We start from the raw sequence: 24,177 nt of genomic DNA, 5'->3' as shown, positions 1-24,177 counted from the left end.
TGTTAAAATCCCCAAAGATTATCATGACATTGCCCTCTGACACGCCTTTTCTATCTCCTGCTGTAATTTGTAATCCATGTCCCAGCTGCTGTTTGGGTCCTTTTACTCTTGCCATTTCTTAACTCAAGCCCTGTTGGAACAAAGCAACTGCTTTAGGAAAATATTCAACATAGGCTTGGTAATATCCTAACATTGGATGGACCCTTTTAAACTGTAGGCAGCAGTCTCTTTTCAAAAATCCATATGAGTTGTGCATTCCACAATTGCATTGTATTATAAAAAGAATACAATCCATGTTCACATTTCATACTTATTCAAAATTTTCATCACAGGATATCACAACACATGCATTCCCGTTCTTAAGTGGCATTAAATCTGTATCAATGGTAATTAAGAATCAACCAAATAGTTGCAAGTCTGGTAGCTCAGAAGTCAGACTTAGGCAGGCAGCTGATTTCCTTTGAAAATTAGTGATCCAATTGGCCATTTATAAAAACCCAGTGTTTCATAGTCACCGTTATTAAATTTACTTTTTTTTTTAAGATTAATTCCCTACTACTACGGTGGAATTTGATCATTGTAATATTACTGCAATAGCATTGGCATTATACCACTGGTACTTTCCTAAAGTTGATCTTTCCTATCAAAGTTATACCTAGAGTATTTAAAAATCATTACTCTCAAAACAAGACTACCAAAGCCTATACCAAAGCCAAAGTATAAAATTATAAAGTGAACCATGATTTATTTAAATCATATACAGAATCAGCATTCTTGGAAAACTATGCAATAGCAAACAAGCATGGCACTTATTTGTGTTGAAGAAAAGAAACTTATTAAAAAGTGAACTTTGCTGAACATCTACGCTCTGTCCGCCAGAGAAAGCAGGATCTCCCAGTGGCCACACATTTTAATTCCACATCCCATTCCCATTCTGACATGGCTATCCACGGCCTCCTCTACTGTAAAGATGAAGCCACACTCAGGTTGGAGGAACAACACCTTATATTCCGTCTGGGTAGCCTCCAACCTGATGGCATGAACATCGACTTCTCTAACTTCCGCTAAGGCACCACCTCCCCCCCGTACTCCATCTGTTACTTATTTTTATGCACACATTCTTTCTCTCACTCTCCTTTTTCTCCCTCTGTCCCTCTGAATATACCCCTTGCCCATCCTCTGGGTCTCCCCCCCCACCTTGTCTTTCTTCCTGGACCTCCTGTCCCATGATCCTCTCGTATCCCCTTTTGCCAATCACCTGTCCAGCTCTTGGCTCTATCCCTCCCCCTCCTGTCTTCTCCTATCATTTTGGATCTCCCCCTCCCCCTCCAACTTTCAAATCCCTTACTCACTTTTCCTTCAGTTAGTCCTGACGAAGGGTCTCGGCCTGAAACGTCGACTGCACCTCTTCCTACAGATGCTGCCTGGCCTGCTGCATTCACCAGCAACTTTGATGTGTGTTGCTTGTTATTAAAAGGTGTCAATTTTAATAAGTTTTATTGCACATTTTACAGTTTACATGAAGTCACCAGTTAAACCTTTAGAGGACTCATCCACATTAGGATTCTCCATTACAGACAATTCTGAAAGGAGTGATTGATCAAATGCAGACAATCTTTAAGTGCTACTATACATTGGTCTTCAGCGAGCTTAACAGAGGAAAGAAAAAGTAATGTTCAAAACCTGCAAAAAGCCACTAACAGCCAACGACCTGAACTATTCTAAATAAACAGGTTCAGAATACTGAGCATCTGAAGGCTTCAGGCTAGTGCCTCCCTCACTCATATCCAAAAGTGATGCTCAGTGGGCATGTTATGCCCAGCATCACTAAGTTTTCCAGGCTCATATCCAAAATTGCGACAGAGAATGATGCAAAGATGCAAATGTTCTAGAGGGAGCACTTACAACAGAGAAAGCTCCAACAAAATACTTCCAGCCTCCAGTCACAATTTGCTAATGTACACTCAGCTGCCACCTAGTGCTGAAATCTCAGATGATTATTCCATTGGCATACCACCCACAAAAATACAAAGGTAGAGCACCTTTAAGAATGTTTTTCCTATTGTAATTTGTGGTGTTGTTTGAGTGTCACATAATCAGAAGTAACTTGTATCAAGAGTTTACAGGCAATGTTATCAAATATCACCATGCAACAATGAAAACTTGCATTACATTTGTTTTTAAAACAATGGAAAGTGTATAATTACTTACCATTCATACCTTTGATTACCATGAATACCTTTGGATTCATCAGCTACATGAAGTGGGGAGCCTGCTGCATGGGTAAGAGCTTGCTCTCCATATCACACAGTCTTGGCTTGCCTATCAACTGACGGCGAAAACATATTCAGCTAGGACACAACATCCACGGTCAACCCCGACCAACGAAGGGCCTCACATTCAAAAGTGATGATGCATGGCCTACAACAAAGTTTGGCCCAGGTCAGCATTTAGTTTTAGTTTGATTAAATACCCACCACCTTTAGGGATTGATTATCTTTCCCCATTTGGCATTGTTGTCAATCCAGCAAAATACTCTGATTTCCTACTATATTACAAATACCTTCCATAAACAGCCCTTTTCAGGTGAAGCCACAGCAACTCAATTGGGTTAAGGTCTGGACTCTAAGTTGGCCATTCCAAAGCATGAATTTTCTTCTTTTCAAACCATTCTTTTGTTGATTTACTCCTGTCTTTCGGATCATTGTCTTGTTGCATCATCCAACTTTTATTAAGCTTCAGATGGCAGACCGCTACCCTAACATTCTCCTGTAAGGTGTCTTGATAAAATTTTGAATCCATTGTTCAACGAATGCAAGCCGTCCAGACCCCGAGGCAGCAAAGCAGTCCTAAACCATGATGCTCCTTCCACCATGCTTCACAGTTGGGATAAGGCATTGGAGTTGGTGTGCAGTGCCCTTTTTCCTCCAAACATAACGGATTGCATTTCAGCTAAAAAGTTAAACTTTTGTTTCATCTGTCCACAGAACACTGTCCCAGAAGTGTAGTGGAATATCAAGGTAGACTTTTGCAAATTTGAGATGTGCAGCAATGGTTCTTTTTGGAGAGCAGTAATTTCCTCCGTGGTGTCCTTCAATGAACAGCATTCTTGTTCGGTGTTTTTCTTATAGAGGACACATGAACAGAAAATTTATCAGGTTCTAGGGATTTCTTCAGGTCTTTTGCTGTTACTCTTGGATTCATTTTCTCCTCCTTTAGCATTGAGCATTGTACTATTGGTGTGATCTTTGCAGGACTTCAACTGCTAGGGTGAGTACTAAACTTCCTCCACTTGCAGACAATTTCTCTTACTGTGGGCTGATGAACACTCGGGTCTTTACAAATGCTTTTGTAGCCTCTACGAGCTTCACATCAGTCATTCCACGGGCAAGGTCACATTTCTTCACCATTCTGATGTTTGGTCTGAACAACAACTGCTTGACCATGTCTGTATGCTTTTATGCGATGAGCTATTGCCACAGGATTGGCTTATTAATATATGCATTAACAAGCAGGTATAGAGGTGTACCTAATAAAGTGGCCACTGACAGTATACTGTACACTAAAAGATGATCCTTAATTTGCAACAGAAATGAGCGTTACTGTGGAAGGAACAAAGCCCCAAACGTAGCATGAAGAAAGGAATGAGTACAGCCAATCATCAAGTCACGCCACGATTCTGTTACTGAGGCTGCAGTGCACCTTCGACATTTTTACTGAAGCAGAGGCAAGGAAGAGTTTAAACTTCGGTCTCCGCTCCAACACAAATCCAAAGAACTGCTCAATCAATCAACTTTTGAGTGCAATACTTGCACTTTTCAGTTTTCTTTCTTAGGAATAAATGTGGTATTTGGTTGCATTATAAGATACCACAGTTATTAATCCATCAGCTATCCAGCAAGTTTTATTTTATAGTAGAAAAGAACAGAAATTTTAAAAAAAACATTTGATTTTAGCAGTCAGAAATTCTTTACAAGGTTGCTCCAATACTTCACATGTGTAGTGCATTGCTGCCTTCTGGTGGCATTGTGTGATAAAGCATTCTGAAGCAAAACCTAGTAAAAAGTAGACTTCCTCAGAACATATTTTTCCAAACAGACAATTAAATCAGTAGCACAGAATCAAAGATAAACTGGAATTAAGTTATTGGTTCATGACTGGCTCCAGCAGATATTCATTATACAGTCTTTTTTTTATTTTCCCTTTTGTTTAATAGTCACTGACAAAAATTACCCTCTTTGTACATATCAGTTGGAAATACCAGCTACAATACTGTTCCTAGTTCTGACACTGCTATCAAAAGCTTTTAGACAAACACACACACACACACTCCCCCCTCCCCCTCCCCCCAGAGTCCCCATTGTGAAAAGTCTATTTTGGAGACTTTGCCTCCCATTGCCCATTTGCAATTCAGACCACACCACTGAGGTTGCATCGGGACAGCAAGAGAGGCTTTTAGAAAAAACCCATTAAACACATACTGGGGGTGGCACTTCTATACAACAACCAGAGGCTAGCAAAACCCATCCTCGCTACTTGATCAAAAATCTGTTGGAGAAACCCACCATGTCAAGCCTCTGTCCTGATGCAGGGTTTCGACCAAAACTTCGATCATCCCTTTATCTTTAAAGTTGCTGATAACACATCAATGTCCTCCAGCTAATTGTTTTTGCCATTTCTATTATCCCATTACTACTTGTTAATTTGATTAATCTCCCCATTGATCTTCCTCTCCCACAGAGAATTTAAAGCACAGGCTAAACCACCTGTCCTGTTTCTAAGAGGGATTGAAAATTTACATTAAAAACAGAAAATATACCTAATAATTGCGCACTATGTGTTGAAGCTGAATAGCCAATTCGACAGGATGTCACCATGAGATTACTTTCGACAGCTGGTGAAAGAGCAGTAAGAGCTCTTCAGAAACTGAAATTGGGCCTTTGTAATATACTTTGCCATCAACAGACCAGTAATGAAAACAAAGACACATTTAGATAGCTTCTTTCACATCCTGTTCACACTTCACCGTTAAATGAATTATTTTTACAACTCATTGCAGTCATTCCTATGCCCAAAACAGGAATTTTGCATTAATATATGACTTTGTAAGTGTTTGGTTTCAATAACTAAACATTTTTGATTAAAAACACAAAATTCCAAATAATGACTCATCAATTTTCTCCAGGAACCCAAAAACTGGAAATGAGATTAACACTTGTCTACTCAAAATTTTACCAGCCTGGATTTTTCCTGAAATGTTAGGGAATCAACCTGTTCACAATTGTCACTGTATAGAAAGGTGAATGTCTTTTGATATTGTCAGTTCATCTGTTCTTTATCCTTGAATGCTAAAGCAAATCCAAAATTTCCATGAGGTAAACATCAAGGCAACCGTTTGGCTGCAACTCCACCAATGCAAAACTTTCAAATGCTACATTAGCAATAAGCAAGCCCCAACATGCTCTAATACTTTTACAGACTTCAGAAAAGTGGAGCATTGCCATTTGCTTCACTAATATTTGAATATGATGGAGTTCAATTGATAAATTTTTTCATTTTGCTCCACTTAGAAATGACCAGAGTGCAACATCAGCCAAGGCATACTTTTACCAAGCGTTCAAACTACTAATCCCAAATTTCGCCCATTTCTTCATCTATTTTACTAATGTTTGTCACACTTAGTAAAAATCTAAATGCTACTCATAAAAATATGAATAGGCTGAAGTCTATAATTGGTATTTAAAATGACACTGATACTGAAAAATACGCAAGACTTAAATGTCTTGTGGGTGCCCACTTTGTTTAGTTCCCCTTATCTAATGCAAACCTGTAGAATAACTCAGCTATTTCTTAGAACGTTGACTTCTATGACTTCTATGCTTCAGAAATTTCTTACCAAACACTGCTGCTCAACTCAAATCTGCAGAGCTGATGTTGTCTTTCAAATGAAACTTTGCCAAATGCATCCAAGAAATCTTGATATGATGCACTATATGCAAATTCTGAATCTGGTTCAAGTTTTAATTTTACAGGTGCTTAATATTAATTACATTTGATTTTTATTACTTTCTGACATTGAAGCCACACACAGAATGCAAATTAACATATCATAATACTACAATATATGGTTAAAACTGAAGTCTATTATTCAGATAAAGCCATAATCAAAACTATCTAATGTTCTACTCAACCAATGCTTTAGTAGCTTTTGTCCCAAAGACATTAACCAATAGTGGAATAAAAAACAAGTTTATGGCAGTCATTACATTGCGAGCAACCATAGGAGACATACTGTGAAAATCATGAATTATATGCACGTTGAAAAGAGATACTTTTACAGTCAATTCTAATGACTAAACTGAGATGGAGCAAATAAACTTTCCAACAAATTCAGGGACAAACCATGGTAAGAAAAGGCCACAATGACCACATCAAAAACATCTTAAAAAGGAATGTCTTTCATGATTATCTTCACAGTACATCAAACCCCAAGCCTTTAAATAAAGAAAATACATCGCACCAATGCTGTAGGAATTGCTGGATTGCATTAGTAGTTGAAAAAAAATTGTGCATGCACATTATCTACATACACTGTTCAGAGCTCCGACTAACTGGTTGTTATGAAATTTATTTAATAAATATGGTATAAATTCTTACCTGATGCAAGCCCAGAGAATGTCCATACCTTGAAAGTGGTCTCACATCACTTGTTATGGGTACTCCTGTCCACCCATTGCTCTCCAAGTCATACCTAAAACAAAACTAGTTGTATCAATTTCTAAACTATAATAAACTGTACATTTAATTCTACATTTAAGATTCAGGCGCATTTATCATATGTACATCGAAAGGAAACTTTGCCTCATTTGCCCAGTTACAAGCAGTTTATAATATCCCTGCACCTAGTTTTTTTAGATATTTACAAATTCCAGATTATATTAGGAAATATATACCTAACTTCGAAGTTTTAGACAAACATGAGTCCCTGGAGCAATAAATAAATTTGATCCGGTTACTTGTAGTGCGGTATCCTATTTTTATCAGATCCTACATAATGGAGCTAGGGTAAATACTGCAGGTCTTAAACAGGCATGGGTGGATGAATTGGGTATAGAACTGACAGAGGAGGTCTGGGATGAGTGCTTAAAGAGTATACATGATTGTTCGGTCAACGTCAGACACAGACTTATACAGTTTAAAACAATACATAGACTTCATTATTCCAAAGAAAAGTGCACAGTGTCTACCTTGATGTTTCACCAGTTTGTAATAGATGTAAATCTGTGAACAGTAACTTATCACATTCATTCTGGTCATGTTGTAAGCTTCATGCATACTGGAAAAGTATTTTTCACTGTCTCTCTGAGGCTTATGGGAAGCGGTGGGAACCAGACCCGCTCATAGCCATCCTTGGAGCAACAAGTTCCCTATCCTAAACCAATGAGTATGAAAAAAAGGCTGTATTGTTTGGCATGGTGATAGCTAAGAAGTTAATCCTGCAAATGTGGAAAATGGACTCTGTCCCTACATACGATCTGTGGCTGAGAGAACTGGCAAATACTTTACATTTGGAGAGACTGAGGCTATATAGTGAGGACAGAGGGGACATCTTTGAAAGGATATGGGGCCCTGTATTGGACTTTCTTACGGGGTGAGGACTGAGGTTTTTTGGTGTGGTGTACCTCTGCTGTGTATGTTTACCTTTGTCTTATATTTTTCTCCCTTTTGCTGCTCAATATTTAATTAGATTTTGTTAAGGTCGTAGCTTTTGTAGATGTGTTTTTTTTGTTTTTTGTAATAAAAAAATTAAAATATTAAAAAAAACATACAGTGAAATCTGTCATTTGCGTTAACAATCAACACAATATGGTGCATTGGCCTTCATCAACCGTGGGATTCAGTTTAAGAACCGTGAGGTAAAGTTACAGCTATATAGGACCCTGGTCAGACCCCACTTAGAGTACTGTGCTCAGTTCTGGTCATCTCACTACAGGAAGGATGTGGAAACTATACAAAGGGTGCAGGGGAGATTTACACAGATGTTGCCTGGATTGGGGAGCATGCCTTATGAGAATAGGTTGAGTGAACTCGGCCTTTTCTCCTTGCAGCAACGGAGGATGAGAGGTAACCTGATAAAAGTGTATAAGGTGATGAGGGGCATTGATCGTGTGAATAGTCAGATTTTTTCCAAATCTGAAAATGGCTAACACGAGAGGGCACAGTTTTAAGGTGCTTGGAAGTAGGTATAGAGGAGATGTCAGGGGTAAGTTTTTTTATGCACAGAGTGTGTGAATGCGTGAAATGGGCTGCCGGCGACAGTGGTGGAGGCGGAAACAATGGGGTCTTTTAAGAGACTCCTGGATAGGTATGTAGAGCATAGAAGGCTACAGGTAACCCTCGGTAATTTCTAAAGTAAGTGCATGTTCGGCACAGCATTGTGGGCTGAAGGTGCTGTATTGTGCTCTAGGTTTTCTATGTTTCTATGTTTTTAACCCAAGGATGTGCTGGGGGCAGCCACCAAGTGTCGCCACACATTCCGGCGCAAACCCGGCATGCCCACAACGTTGAGCAGATCAACCCAAGCAATAACAATTGCAAGAAAACAAGTCCTTTTCCTCCCTCTCACCCACCCACACACAAAGATAGAGACACAGTCTGCCTCCGTATTTCCAGCAGACTCGCAGACATTGGGCCTCAAAATTTCCCTGTAGACTTGCAGACATCAAGCCTCAACATTCAGACTTCTGATTGACCTTCAGGCTTCAATCTTCATCTGACCCCAGGACTTGCAAATGATGGAACCTCACACACTCCAAGCATTGAACTCCGGACCCGCCAACTTGAGCACCAAGGGGTGGGGTCCCATATGGACCTCCAATCTCAAGACCTGCTGTGCTAGGGGAATTTGCTGACATGAGGGTCCACAAGCCTTCAACCACACTAGTTTTCATCACTAGCGGTTGCCAGCCCTGCCCCTAGTTTGTAAATTCACTCAACAGTTCACTCCCGTCCATACTTTGTCCATTTACACGCATATGTGCCTTTGTCGATCCATTAAAAGCTGATGAGAGAGATCTCCATTGTTTCCTATCAACCATCAATGGCGCAATGTCACATGCACTTTCAATTCTTGCTAGGTTTTTACAGGTATAAAGTTCAGTAGCTTCAGATCAAAAATAGGAATACTGTTTGTGCTTGTGCAGTTTTAAAGATAATTTCCTGCAAGCATACATCATTTAGGATAAACAGTGTAAAAACAAGAGTCTTTTTCTTTTTGCTGCTTGGTATTTGTACATAACATGATGTACAAAACCAAGTGAGGTTAAAGATTGTCATTACCTTCAAGAATTTAGCTGAACCACTGACCACAAGGTCTCTACACAGGGCAATTTAATCTCAACACGCAGGGATAAAGGACTACTCAATCAGATTTGATTTATGAAATAATCCAGAAACTGGTGTTTAAAAGTTTATGTCCAAAACCAGACAGACTTACCTTTACCAAAGTAGAAATGAATTGCCCAGAAAATTCATGACTTGCAAACAAAATTGATTAATTAATTACTGACTCCACTGCAAAAGTAAGAATTCAAACAACATATGGTCTTGTCTCATTCACTTGTTTTTCTTTCTTTATTTATTTAGTACATCACAGAGCAGGCCGTTCTGGCCCTTCGAGCCGTGCCGCCACGGCAACCCCACAATCCTGATTAACTCTAGCCTAATCATGGAACAATTTACAATGACCAATTAACCTAGCCAGCATGTCTTTGGACTGTGGGAGGAAACCAGAGCACCCAGGGAAAACCCACACATTCTACGGGAGAGAGAATCAGAATCAGGTTTATTATCACCAGCATGTGACGTGAAATTTGTTAATTTAGCAGTAGCAGTTCAATGCAATACATAATCTAGCAGAAAGAGAAAAAAAATTAAAAAAATAAATAAAATAAACATAATAATGAATAAGTAAAACAATTACATATATTGAATAGATTATTTTAAAATGTGCAAAAACAGAAATACTGTATATTAAAAAAGAGTGAGGTAGTGTCCAAAGCTTCAAAGTCCATTGAGGAATTGGATGGCACAGAGGAAGAAGCTGTTCCTGAATCGCTGAGTGTGTGCCTTCAGGCTTCTGTATCTCCTACCTGATGCTAACAGTGAGAAAAGGGCATGCCCTGTGCTGGAGGTCTTTAATAATGGTCGCTGCCTCCTGTCTCCTAATGCTCCCTAAAGATGTCCTGGGTACTTTGTAAACTAGTACCCAAGATGGAGCTGACTAGATTTACAACCTTCTGCAGCTTCTTTTCGGTCCTCTGCATAGCCCCTCCATACCAGACAGTGATGCAGCCTGTTAGAATGCTCTCCATGGTACAAATACAGAAGTTTTTGAGTGTATTTGTTGACATGCCAAATCGCTTCAAACTCCTAATGAAGTATAGTCGCTGTCTTGCCTTCTTTATGACTACATCAATAAGTTGGGACCAGGTTAGATCCTCAAAGATCTTGACATACAGAAGCTCATTACAGAAAGGCACCAGTACTAACTCTGAACTCCAGAACACCCAGAGCTGTAATCTCAGACGCTACACTAAACCCAACAAGCTCTCTGAATTTTTAAGCATGTTAACTATACAAAATATAGACAATTTACATTTAGTAAATTTATTAGTAGAACCTTATTGAAAAAAAATCAACATTTACGGTTCCTGCCAAATTTCCCAAGTTGTTCAATTACAACAACTTGTAGATCAACAAATCATTGAAGCCTCAAGTGGTTTGAATTTTTAGAAAACATGCAACATTCCACGACATGTCACAAGACAACAAACAGCAAACTACAGGCACACTTACTTCAGAACCATCTGTGATGAAGTATAATTGAAGGTATATCCACCAATTACCCACATAAATTTCCCATATACAACAGCTTTGTGGGATGCACGACTCACACTGGGACTGAAAGGTTTGATATTTGGTAGTACCCAGTAGGATTCTGAAGATGGGACAGGTAAAGAGCAATCTGGTCCTGGAACACAGTAAAACAGAACTATCATGTTAAGTGTTCCAATGCAAGACAGATATTTCAAAAGCAGGCAAACAAGTTGAAATTACAAAAAAGGCACCCCAGATCACTCATTTTCAAAATATATTCAATGCACAATCACAAGATTATATTATATTTATTGATTAGGATGATAATTATTCACTTATTCACAAAATAAATACAAGCAGTTAGCAGAGTCTGTATCTGCAAAAGACACATTTGAACAGTGAACACTCGGTATAAAGCAAGTTGAAGTATACCCATTGCAAAGCACATGACTGAACCAAAAACATTGCACATAACTTTGCAAAGGAGTGCAATAAGGTGTCAAATCTGTGATTAATTATTCATGCACTTTCATGCTACTTTCTATCACCCAACAATACTCACCAAAAGATCAATTAGTTTTCCATGTGACCTGAAACTACATTTTAATCTCAAAGTTTGGAAGAACCAGTCAAAATCTTGCCATCAACCCTTATGGAAAGAATGATGCACAGAGCTGGTAGGTCTTGTGTAATATGCTGAAAACGTGATGCTCTCTAAGTGAAGTTGCTCCATGTAATTACCAAGATTCCCTGATCAGCAAGATATATAGATAAGGTTTTGTTCCTTAATGTTGTTATAGTCGGGAGTCCCACTAACAATTAAATGCTTCCAACGACATGCATCTCAAATAGCCTTGGACGACCAAGTCCAGCTCCTAGCCTTCATGTGTGGCTTAGTTACTGACAGAAAGGGCAAAGGCAGGTAACTGGTATCCTAACACCAGAAGGACCTCAAAAGACAATGAACCATGAGACCAAAATGTATTGGAGCAGAATGAGGTTATTTGGCCCTTCAATTCTGCTCCACCATTCAATCATGGCTAATCCTTTTCTCCCCATAACTTTTGATGCCATTTCCAATCAAGAATATATAAAGCTCTGCTTTAAATACACCCAACAATCTGGCCTCCACCCGCTGCCTGTGGTAATAAATTCCACAAATTCACCACCCTCTGGCTAAAGAAATTTCTCCACATCTCTGTTTCAAGTGGACAGCCTTCTATCCTGAGACTGTGCCTTCTTGTCCTAGACTTCCCCAGCATGGGAAACATCCTTTCCACATCTACTCTGTCTAGGCCTTTCAACATTCAAAAGGATTTAATGAGATCCCCCCTCATCCTTCTAAATACTAGCAAGTACAGATCCAGAGCCATCAATGATATGCTTTCATTCCCAGAATCATCCTTGTGATCCTCTTTTGAAATCTCTCCAATACCAGCAGATTTTTTCTTAGATAAGGGGCTCAAAACTGTTCACAATACTCAAGGTGAAGCCTCTCCAATGCTTTATAAAGCCTCAGCATCACATCCCTACTCTTGTATTCTAGACCTCTTGAAATGAATGCTAACATCGCATTTGCCTCCCTCACCACCAACTCTACCTGCAAGTTAACCTTTAGGATGTCTGCACAAGGACTCCCAAGTCCCTTTGCATCTCAGGTTTTTGGATTTTCTTCTCATTTAGAAAATAGTCTGCACATTTATTTCTACTACTAAAGTGCATGACATTTTCCAACATTGTATTTCATTTGCCACTTTCTTACCCATTCTCCTAATCTGTCTTAAGTCCTTCTGCAGCCTACCTGTTCCCTCAACACTACCCGTTCCTCCACCAATCTTCATATCATCTGCAAACTTGGCACCAAGGCAAATATTCCATCATCAAAATCATTGACATACAGCATAAAAAGCAGTCCCAACACCAACGCCTGCAGAATAACACTAGTCACTGACAGCCAAACAAAAAACGATTCCTTTTTTCCTCCTACCAATCAGCCAATGCTCTAGCCATACCAGTAACTTTCTTGTAATATCATGTGCTCTTAACAGGGTAAGCAGCCTCATGTGTGGCATCTCGTCAAAGGCCTTCTGAAAGTACAAATATACAACATCCACTGCATCCCTTTTATCTATCCTACTTGTAATCTCCTCAAAGGATTCCAACAGGTTCATCAGTCAAAATTTTCCCTTAAGGAAACCACGGAGGCTTTGCCCTATCTTGTCATGTGTCACCAAGTACTCCATAACCTATTGATTCTAACAACTTCCCACCACTGAGGTCAGGCTAACTAACTTCCTTTCTGCTGCCTTCCTCCCTTCTTAAAGAGTGAAGTGGCATTTGCAATGTTCTAGTCCTTTGGCACCATGCCAGAGTCCAATGACTTTTTGAAACTTCATTACTAATGCCCCTTCAATCTCTACCGTTAGCTCTTTCAGAACCTTAGGGTACAGTTCATCTGGTCCGGGTAACTTATATACCCTTAAGTCTTTCAGCTTTCTGATCGCCGTCTCCCTTGTAATAGTAATTACACCAACTCCTCTTCCCTCATACTCTTCAACATCTGGCACTCTGCTAGTGTCTTCCATAGTGAAGACTGATGCAAAATATTCATTTAGTAAACTGCCGTCTTCTTGGCCCTCATTATTATTTCTCCCGCCTCACTTTTACCTCTCTATCATTTTTACATACTTCAAAAAGCTTTTACAATCCACTTTGATGTTGTTTGCTAGCTTGCTTTCATATTTAATCTTTTCCCTCCTAATGATTCCTTTATTTGCCCTCTGTAGGGTTTTAAAAGCTTCCCAATCCTCTGTCTTCTCACTAATTTTTGTTTTTTTTGTATGCCATCTCTTTTGCTTTTACATCAGCTTTGACTTCCCTTGTCAGCCATGGTTGTACTATTTTGCCATTTGTGTATTTCTTCATTTTTGGATTACATCTATCCTGCACCTTCCTCATTTTTCCCAGTAACTCACACCATTTCTGCTCTGCTGTAATCCCTGCCAGCATCTCCTTCCAATTTATTTTAGCCAACTCCTCTCTCAAACCATTGTAATCTCCTTTACTCCACTGAAATACTGCTATGTCAGACTTTACTTTCTCCCAATCAAATTTCAAGTTGAACTCAATTATATTGTGATCACTGCCTCCGAAGAGTTTTTTTTTACCTTAAACTCTCTAATCACCTCCGGTTCATTAAATAACACTCAATCCAATACAGCTGATCCCCTGGAAGGCTCAACAACAAGTACTCTAAAAAGCCATGTGGTAGGCATTCAACAAACTCACTCTCTTGAGATTCATTTCCAACCTGATTTTCCCAATTGACCTGAATGTTAAAACCTTCCATGGCTATCATAATATTGCCCTTTTGACACATCATTTCTATTTTCTGCTGTAATCTATGGTCCACATCCCAGTTACTGTTGGGAGGCCTGCAGATAACGATCATCAGGGTTTTTACCCTTGCAGTTTCTTAACTCACTCACAAGAATTCAACATCTTCTGATCGTATGTTACAGACTTCTACTGATTTGATGCCATTCTTTACCAGCAGAGCCACGCCACCCTCTCTGTCTATCTTCCTATCCCTCTGATACAACATGTAACCGTGGACATTCAGCTGCCAACTACAACCATCATTCAACCACGATTCAGTGATGACCACAGCATCACACCTGAGAATCTGTAATAGTGCAACAAGATTATCCACCTTATCTCTTATACTCCGTGCATTGAGATATAACACTTTGAATAGTGTATTTGCCACCCTTTTTGATTCTACATCCCTAATACACAGATACTCACCCTGCTGGCTGCAATAATGTCCTATCATCTGCCTACCCTTCCTGACAGTCTGACTGCATACTATCTTTGCTTTTTTACCATCCATCCTATCCTGAGTTCCTTCACTCTGTTTCCCACCCCACTGCCAAATTAATTTAAACCTTCTCCAACAGCTCTAACAAACCTGCCCACGAGAATTTTGGCTCCTCTTGGGTTCAGGTGCAACCAGTCACTTTTGAACAGGTCATACAACCCCCAAAAGAGATCCCAATGATGCAAAAACTTGAAGCCCTACCCCCTGCTCCAGCTTCTCAGCCACACATTAATCTGCCAAATCAACCTGTTTCTACCTGACTTGTGCGTGGCAGAGGCAGCAATCCAGTAATTACTACCCGGCAGGTTCTGCTTCTCCACTTTCTACCCAGCTCTCTAAATTCTCTTTTCAGGACCTCATTGCTTTCCTTCCTATGTCACTGGTACCAATATGTAACAAGACATCTGGCTGCTCTTCCTCCCTCTCCAAAATGTTGTGGTCACGATCCGAGACGTCCCTGACCCTGGCACCAGGGAAGTGACATACCATTCGGGTGTCCCGTTCACATACACAGAATCTCCTATCTGTTCCCTGGACTATTGAGTCCCCTATCACTAACACTCCCCTCTTCTCCCTCTTTCCCTTCTGCACCACTGACCTATGCTCAGTGCCAGTAATCTGGTCTGTGTGGCATTCCCCTGGGAGATCATTCCCCACAACAGTATCCAAAATGGTATACTTATTATTGAGGGGAATGGTCACAGAACGCTCAACGCTAACTGCTCATTCACGTTTCCATTTCTCCTGACAGTCACCCAGCTACTCACCTCCTGCAACTTTGGGGTGACTACTTTCCTGTAACTCCGATCAATTATCTCTTCACTCTCCCAGACCAGACACTACAGGCAAATGGAGCTCTCAGCCGTGGTTGGCAGCTCATCCAGGAGAAGGAAAACTCTGATCTCAAACCCCTATTGCCTTGCGACTATACCCACTCATGGGAAATGCTTCGGAAGGAAACCCTGAGGGAAAAACCTGGAGCTGAAGCCCCTAAGGCAGTCCTATGTTGAGTGCATCTCTGAATAGCAACTCCTGCGATACTGCTGGTGTCAAACTGTATTGGTCGCTGCTGTTCCTTTGGGTTCATCAGATGCGTGGAGAGGGGGAGCTTGTTAAATGGGCAACAGGTTGCTCTCCATATTGTACTGCTAGCCTTGCTTATCACATAGCAGCTAGAACACAACATCCATGATTGACCCTGACCAACAGGGGCCTCTCTGACAGATAAATTTTAAATTACAAAGGCAAACAGTAAAAACAGTTTCCACCAATTGTAACAAATATTTTACTGCTCCACATTTAAAGGAACAGATATGACCGAAGACATCAGTGGAGAGAGAAGAAAAGCAAAACTGCTGATATAGTTCATCAGATAACAATGATATGACAGTATGTCAAGTGTTCACAATTATTAATTTCAAGTTTAGCTAATTTCATAATTATTATTAGCATCACGTACTGGTTAAGTCTTCAGAAAACAGTCTGGCTATATCAATGTACAGTCAATCAGGTGATGAAGAGGTTTCATAAGTCTAAGTTACTGCAAGTTCATGGACAGAGGCATGGGACTAGATAAACAAAATTGATATTGCTAATAACATACAGCCTTGAAAGGATTTAAACTGGAGACTTCCAGTAGCGCTCATGGAGTGAAGTCGTGTTCTTGACTCGTTCCAATTACCTCTTGAGTTTTTTCCTATGATCAGCTACATTTAAGTCAACCATTAAGGCACCGATTTTCATAACTCCTTGCAACAAATTCTGTTTTTTTTTGATACTTGGATGTTTTTAAGATCTGCTATGTCTAAGAACGGGAAAGACGGCAAACCTCCAGTTAGACCGAAAGTTACTGATCCTCCTCCGACTGAACCAGCGTTAACTTTGAAAGCTATATCGGATCTGATTCAAACGGAAATTTCAACTACTATAATGGATCTGATTCGTGTGGAAATTTCATCTAAACTGGAGAGAATTCTTGATGTAATTGATAAAATGCAAACATCTATCACGGAACATCAGACTGCTATATCTAATCTTCAAAAATCCATGCAACAAAATGATCTCAAGATGGGGAAAATTGAAGAGACAATTACTGGGATGAAGAAAAAACTTGACTTTCTGACTTTTAAAAACTCGGACTTAGAATGCAGAATGCGACGACAGAATATTCGAATTATTGGTATTCATGAAGCTGCTGAATCTGATGACCCTATAAAGTTCTTTTCTCAACTTTTAAAAGATGCGTTCCCTACCTTATTTCCTGACCAACCACCATTATTGGATCGGGCTCACAGAGTCCCAGTATATTCGTCTAAGTCAGATAAACCTCAGCATGTTATTCTACCATTTCATTATTTTCAAGACAAGGAGAAATTGCTTCGATTTGCTCGACCTAAAGGTTACATCGATTATTCACAGCTTCGATTCCGGCTGGTAGAGGATTTTAGTAAGCCGGTTCGGGATCAATGTGTCCGTTATAGATCTGTGATGTCAGAACTTTATAAGATGGATTTAAAACCAGTGTTGCTTTATCCTGCACGTTTGAAGATTTGTTTGCCTAAGGGCTCTTCCCATTTTCTCGACTCTCCATCGGAAGCCCAGAGTTACCTTGATCAATTTTCGCCTTCAACATCTTAATCGCAATTATTAAACCACCTCTGTTTGTTCCGATGCAGTTAATCTGTTTTGGTTTATTTTTTTTTAAATTTTTTTGCTTTATATGAGGGCAGAAAAGTTCTTTTTCAGTTAATTAATATGGTTGCCAAATTTTTTTTCTAACTGCGTCATTCCTTTCTTTTTCCCTCGGGATTCTGGGTGGTTATTTCCTCCGCATCATTTTATGTATTTCCTTTGAGGCCTTAAATTTTGTAGTTTTCAAGCGTACTTTTTGTAGTTTTCCTCGCTAGTCTATGTTAATTGTCTCATTTTCTTGTTTAACTACATGGTATGTTGTTGGTTAACGGTTTTCTTTATATTTACCTGTTTTTTCTTTGTATTATATCGGGTTTGCTTTAATCGGTGTACTTTTTTTTAAATTTCTCTACTGTTTTATAACTTCAGCTGATCCTCTTATATATACACTTTTTCAGCGAGAGTCTATCAGAAGTCATGGGGGTAGTTCTAGTGCTCGCTTCTTTCTGGCTGGTCTATCTTAGATTTAGCTTTGGGGGTTCGGTGGGGGCAGTGGGAGGGGCTTCACTTTTTAGTTTTTTTCTCTTGGGCTCCTTATATTACTGAACTATTGGTCGTGTTCTCCTTCCGTTATCTCTTGTTTGTTCTGTTCCCTTTCCGGGTGCGTGGGTCGACCCTATTGTCAATCCTCCTCTTTTTGCAGGTTGACTTTAGGGTTTATGGAGTCTACTACTAATTTTGTCTCTTGGAATACTAATGGTCTTAATCATCCAATAAAAAGGAAAAAAGTTTTTAAAGTATTCCGGAGACTTAAAGCACATGTTCTATTTTTACAAGAGACCCATGTACGGAGGGGGGAACAGATTATGTTTTTTCAAATTCTGGAAGGATCAACACTTCCATTCGAATTCCAACGCTAAGATTCGAGGGGTTTCTATTTTTATAGATCCCTCAATCACTTTTGTACAACACGATATTATTTCTGATCCGAATGGCAGATTTCTATTGGTTAGTGGTTTACTCTTTAATAAAAAAGTAGTTTTGGTTAATGTTCACGCTCCCAAGATGGACTGTCTGGAATTTTATAAATCATTATTTAATTTGTTTCCGAATTTGAATGAGTTTTCACTAATTTGGGGTGGGGATTTTAATACTTGTTTATCTCCATCTTTGGATTGTTCGGCTCCTTTACGGACCTTACCCAATAAATCTGCAACCTTGATTAACTCATTCCTTTCAGATTCCGGATCGACAGACATTTGGCGTTTTTTGCACCCTCAGGAAAAAGATTTTTCCTTTTTTTCACATGTTCATCGTTCCTATTCAAGTATTGATTATCTTTTTATTGACTCTCGTCTTATTCCTTCAGTGGTCAAATGTGAATATGACTCTATAACCATTTCGGATCATGCTCCTCTTAAACTTTCTATTAAAATATTGGCCAACACACCAAATAATAGACAATGGCTGTTGCTTCAGGACTCAGATTTTGTTAACTTTATGAATGAACAGATTGATCTCTTTTTTATAATCAACTATACAGAAGATATTTCTATGAACATCCTTTGGGACACTTTTAAAGCTTATATTCGTGGTCAGATCATCTCGTATTCTGCTGCCTTGAGGAAGGGGTTGAAGGATGAGGAGCTGGTCATTGTAGACAAGATTAAGGAAATTGATAAGACATACGCTACAGCTCCCTCTGAGAAGTTGTATGAACAAAGAACTGAACTTCAAATGGAACATAGTTTATTACTTTCGTCCTCGATTGCAAATCAATTAATGAAAACAAGAAGTGAATTTTATATACATAGTGACAAAGTTGGTAAACTGTTGGCTAACCAGTTGAAGACTAACTATTCCAAATTTCAAATTAATCAGATTTATAATCAAAATGATCAACTGATATCTGATCAAGCTGAGATTAATCAATCTTTTTTTGATTTTTATTCCTCTTTATATCAATCAGTTTCCACGAGACTCTAAATATATGTATAACTTTTTAGATAACCTAGATTTCCCTAAGACTTCACATGATATATCTTCTATGCTTGACACTTCCTTTACTACTGATGAGATTAAGAAGGTTATTTTCTCTATGAGTCCAGGGAAAGCTCCTGGTCCTGATGGGTTTACTGTGGAATTTTATAAATGTTTTGCATCTTCATTAATTCCTTGGTTATTCAGGGTTTTGGAGGCTTCATTAAAACTTGGTAAACTTCCTGAATCCTTCTATAGAGCATCGATCTCTTTTAATATTCAAGAAGGATAAAGATCCTGCTCAATGTGCATCTTATAGACCAATATCCTTATTAAATGTTGATTCTAAAATCTTTTCTAAATTATTAGCAAACGGATTAGAAAAAGCACTTCCTTATATTATTTCGGAAGACCAAACGGGTTTTACTAAAGGTCGTTACTCTTTTTATAACATTCATACACTGTTAAACATTGTTTATACTCCCTCACAATATGATCCTGAGGGCGTCATTTCCTTAGACGCTGAAAAAGCCTTCGACAGAGTCGAATGGCCTTACTTATTTAAGGTGCTTGAAATGTTCAATTTCAGCCTGAAATTTATATCCTGGATCAAATTGTTATATCACTCTCCTATGGCCTCAGTCCATACTAACTCTTTAAGCTCACCTTTTTTCCCTCTTTTTCGAGGCACCAGACAAGGTTGTCCTCTTAGTCCCTTATTATTTGATATTGTATTAGAACCTCTTGCAATTGCCATTCGAGAATCTCCAAATATTATTGGGATAACTCAGGGTTTAAAGTCCCATAAAGTATCACTCTATGCTGATGACTTACTTTTATATATTTCTAATCCTCAAAAATCTATCCCTGCTGCTTTAGATTTATTAGCACAATTTAGTCTTTTTTCAGGTTATAAGTTAAATCTCGGTAAGAGTGAACTTTTTCCGATTAATAACCAAGTTCCCTTATATCAGAATCTTCCGTTTAAATTGGTTAATAATCATTTTTCATATCTTGGGATTAAAGTTACCTGTAAACATAAAGATTTATTTAAGGCCAATTTCCTACCCTTAATCGATCACATTACTCAACTCTCACTTAAATGATCTCCATTTTATTTAACTTTGATTGGTCGTATTAATGCTGTTAAGATGTTTATTCTTCCAAAATTTTTATCTGTATTTCAGGCACTACCGATTTTTGTTCCCAAACCCTTTTTTGACAAAGTTGACTCTAAAATTTCTTCATTTATTTGGCAAATAAAAACCCAAGATTGGGTAAAATACATCTACAGAAAGCTAAGAGAGATGGAGGTTTCGCATTACCTAACTTTAGATTCTATTATTGGGCAATTAATATTCGACATATGAAATTTTAGTTACTTGATCAAGATACACTATCCATTCCTAAATGGGTAGTATTGGAATTACAATCTGCTCCAGGTTATGCACTTGGCTCCATTTTAGGTTCTTCTTTTCCTTTTGATTTGAAATGCTGTAAACTGGTTTGTAACCCGATAGTTAAATATACCTTACGTATTTGGTTTCAATTCCGAAAATTTTTCGATCTTAATCAATTTGGGCTTGCGATTCCTATTTTAGGTAACATATTCTTCCCTCCCTCTTCCACTAACCGTGCCTTTCAAATTTGGAAGACTAATGGTATTTCACGGTTTTTGGATTTATTTTTAGATGGTTCCCTTATGTCCTTTGAGCAATTATCTAACAAATATAATTTACCAAGAATAGATTTTTGTAGATATCTCCAAGTTAGAAATTTCCTAAGTACTATACTCTCTTCCTTTCCGACGCTACCTCCTACATATATTTTAGATACTATAATTAACCTTAATCCATGTCAGAAAGGTGTAACGGCTATTATTTATAATACTATTATGAAACTTAGGAAAGCTCCATTTGATAAGATTAGGTCAGATTGGGAAAAGGAATTGGGTCTTATTATTCCGGTGGATGACTGGGCTCATATTTTACAACTAGTTAATACTTCCTCTATCTGTTCTAAACACTCCCTAATTCAATTTAAAGTTGTCCATAGAGCACATATGTCTAAAGATAAATTAGCCCGTTTTTATTCTCATATTAATCCTTTGTGTGACAGATGTCATGGGGAGATAGCTTCCTTAACTCACACGTTTTGGGCCTGTCCTACTCTGGAAACTTTTTGTAAGGATATTTTTAATATTATTTCAAAGGTATTGAATATAGATATTTCTCCCCATCTTATTACTGCTATCTTTGGATTACCTAAAATTTCCAGTAATCTTTCCCCTTCAGCCCGTAGATTGATTGCACTTCTTACTTTAATGGCGAAGAGATGTATTTTACAACATTGGAAGGAGATTAATGCTCCAACTATATTTTTTTGGTTTTCTCAGATGATACTATGTTTAAATCTGGAGAAAATTAGAAGTAATCTTTATGATTCTTCAGTTAAATTTGAACAGACTTGGAGATCTTTTATTCAACATTTTCATTTAATGTAACTTTTTTTTCTTTCTCTGGCCATATTTACATTCCCTTCTTGCTTTTTAACTGTTTTTAATGGAGGTTGGGTTTGAGGCCGTGATTGTTTTAAGTTGTTTAACTCTACTTGATACCTAGTTAGCCCATTGCTTTGCTTTGCTTTTTAGTTTAGTTGCACGGTGGTTTTTTTGGGGGGTTTTTCTTTGAGTTTTTTTTCCTTATTGACATATTTGAAAATTAGTTTACTATTATATTACCTGGTTATTTTATATCTAAACTGCACTGTTTGTACTAACTTTTTTTGTGTATTAATATCTCTTGTAAAGTTATATTGCAAATGTGTATCAGTGCCTATATGGTTTACCTTTTGTGTACTAATTCAATAAAAAGATTTAAAAAGAAAGAAAGGATTTAAACTAAATATATAGAAAAAATCAAGAATTTCAAACTAATCAAGATTAATATCTGGAGCAAAAAACGTGCATGCGTTTTCTGAATTCAGCAGGCCAGGCAGCATCATCACTTTTTTCATATCTACTTCCCAGCCTTTTTTTTCCCTCCAGTGTTGCCAAAGGGCTCTGGCCCAAAACTTCGACTGTACTTTTTTTCCATAGATCCTGCCTGACCTGCTGAGTTCCTCCAGCATTTTGTGTGTGTTGCATAACTGAGCAAAAGACTATGAGCAGACAAAGAGGCGCGAACACTCAGATTCATCTGTCTCAACATAAAGTGCATACAATTTCTTTATATGCTTGGAAAAAAAGTCTGTGCTGATGATCCTTTTATGATCAGAAGCAGATTGCCCCCATCCACCTTTCACTGGAGAATCTGGAACTAAGTGAGCATCAAGAGAAATATTGTGAATTTTGTTTCAGACTGTCACAACCCTGGAATACTCCGAGGGCAGTGAAAACAGAATTTGAACATTTTTCAACCAGACAAACAAGAGATAAACAATCACCCACTCGGTCTTGATCTATCTTTGTATCTTCTCTCTCATTCCCTCTTGCAGGTGTTACAAAAGCGATTGCTACCCACAACTAACCAAGAAACTCTAATATGCTTTTTAAATTAGACTTCCTTTCACCCAGGTTCCTTCAAAGCGTTCCTTTCCATATTCCCTGTTCCCTCCACAACCATTCTGCCAACAGTACTTCCAACAATTTTGCATCAAGTACATCATTTAACTCTTTACTCTCGGGATCAATAAAGTATATCTATCTATCTACCGACACTGAAGAATCACTTCCTCCATGGCATCATGGCTCAGTCTTCCAGCTTCACAACAACCTCTCCAATTGTCAAAATACTTGTGCTTTGAACTCCACCTTTCCCACAACATGATGTGGAGCAATAATTTATTTGTACTTGTTCCAATTGAGTGGACTCCATTCAATGCTCATGACATGGTCTTCTTAGAAGTGGACAAGCAAAATGCAGATTGGATAACAATTTTGCAGAACACCTCCATTCAGTGTACACTGGTGATTAAGTCACCTCAGTTCTTCTTCCACCTCATACACTGTTCCAATGAAATTTAAAGCATGCTCAAGAAACAGCAGATCATTCAATTAGGAATATCGAGCCTTCTAAATTAAATGATAAATTTTAGATAATCAGTCCTTCCATCCTGGTATTTCTCATTTCCAACATTCAGTTTTTCCTGGGAGTATCATATTTGTTACACTTCAACTAGATACTTTTTGCTATTCACTGGCCCTTACCATCATGCTTCAGGTCACTATCACTTGCACTATTCAATCGCTCCCGACTTACCCCTGAATGACCTTTTCTTATAAACTGATCTTATAAACTTTTCTCAGTTCTGACAATCATTGACCTGAAACATTAACTTGCTTCACAGATGCTGCCCAACCTTATGTGCTTTCATCAACGAACCTTTCGCTTTCAAATTATGTTTCACTTTTTTTTTAAAAAGGCTCCTAAGGTCAGTAATCACCAAGACAGTCTCCACTCCAAATTCTGTCTTTATCATCTTAGTAAAAAGAAAATCTCTCTCAATGTCAAATACAGAACAATCCAATAATGGTTTTATTGAAAATTTTAATATGGGTATTTTAACCAAGCACATAAATAATATAAGTCAATTGGTCCAATAGAACATTAATAATATCTGAAGGAAGCTGATAGACAATTTATGTAAGACACATTCTGTTATAGATGCCAATGACCACAGGATGGTGCATTTGCCCTTTAGAATACAAAAATAATGAAATCCTCATTACCAAATAGGAAGAGTCAATATAGACCACTTTCTTTCCACTCCTGCAGTAAAGAGAAAATATAACTAAGCAAATAAAAATT

General features: G+C 38.3%; 1 protein-coding gene across 14 annotated transcripts in view; it reads right to left on the bottom strand.

Moving 5' to 3' along the window:
• atrnl1b (attractin-like 1b) overlaps nt 1-24,177 on the bottom strand; it is a 1,064,590-nt gene that overhangs the window by 892,621 nt on the left and 147,792 nt on the right. For all 14 annotated transcript variants that reach the window (XM_072239605.1, XM_072239604.1, XM_072239606.1 and 11 more), the window contains exons 6-7: nt 10,858-11,032; nt 6,658-6,751 (exon numbers count right to left, since the gene is read on the bottom strand). In XM_072239605.1, the coding sequence (XP_072095706.1) occupies nt 6,658-6,751; nt 10,858-11,032 (269 nt within the window). The remainder of the gene's footprint in view (nt 1-6,657; nt 6,752-10,857; nt 11,033-24,177) is intronic.

This window comes from Mobula birostris, chromosome 21 (genome assembly GCF_030028105.1).
Source record: "Mobula birostris isolate sMobBir1 chromosome 21, sMobBir1.hap1, whole genome shotgun sequence".
NCBI classification, from domain to species: domain Eukaryota; kingdom Metazoa; phylum Chordata; class Chondrichthyes; order Myliobatiformes; family Myliobatidae; genus Mobula; species Mobula birostris.
Note: the sequence above shows the minus strand (reverse complement) of the source record. Positions and strands in the feature narration are given on the sequence as shown.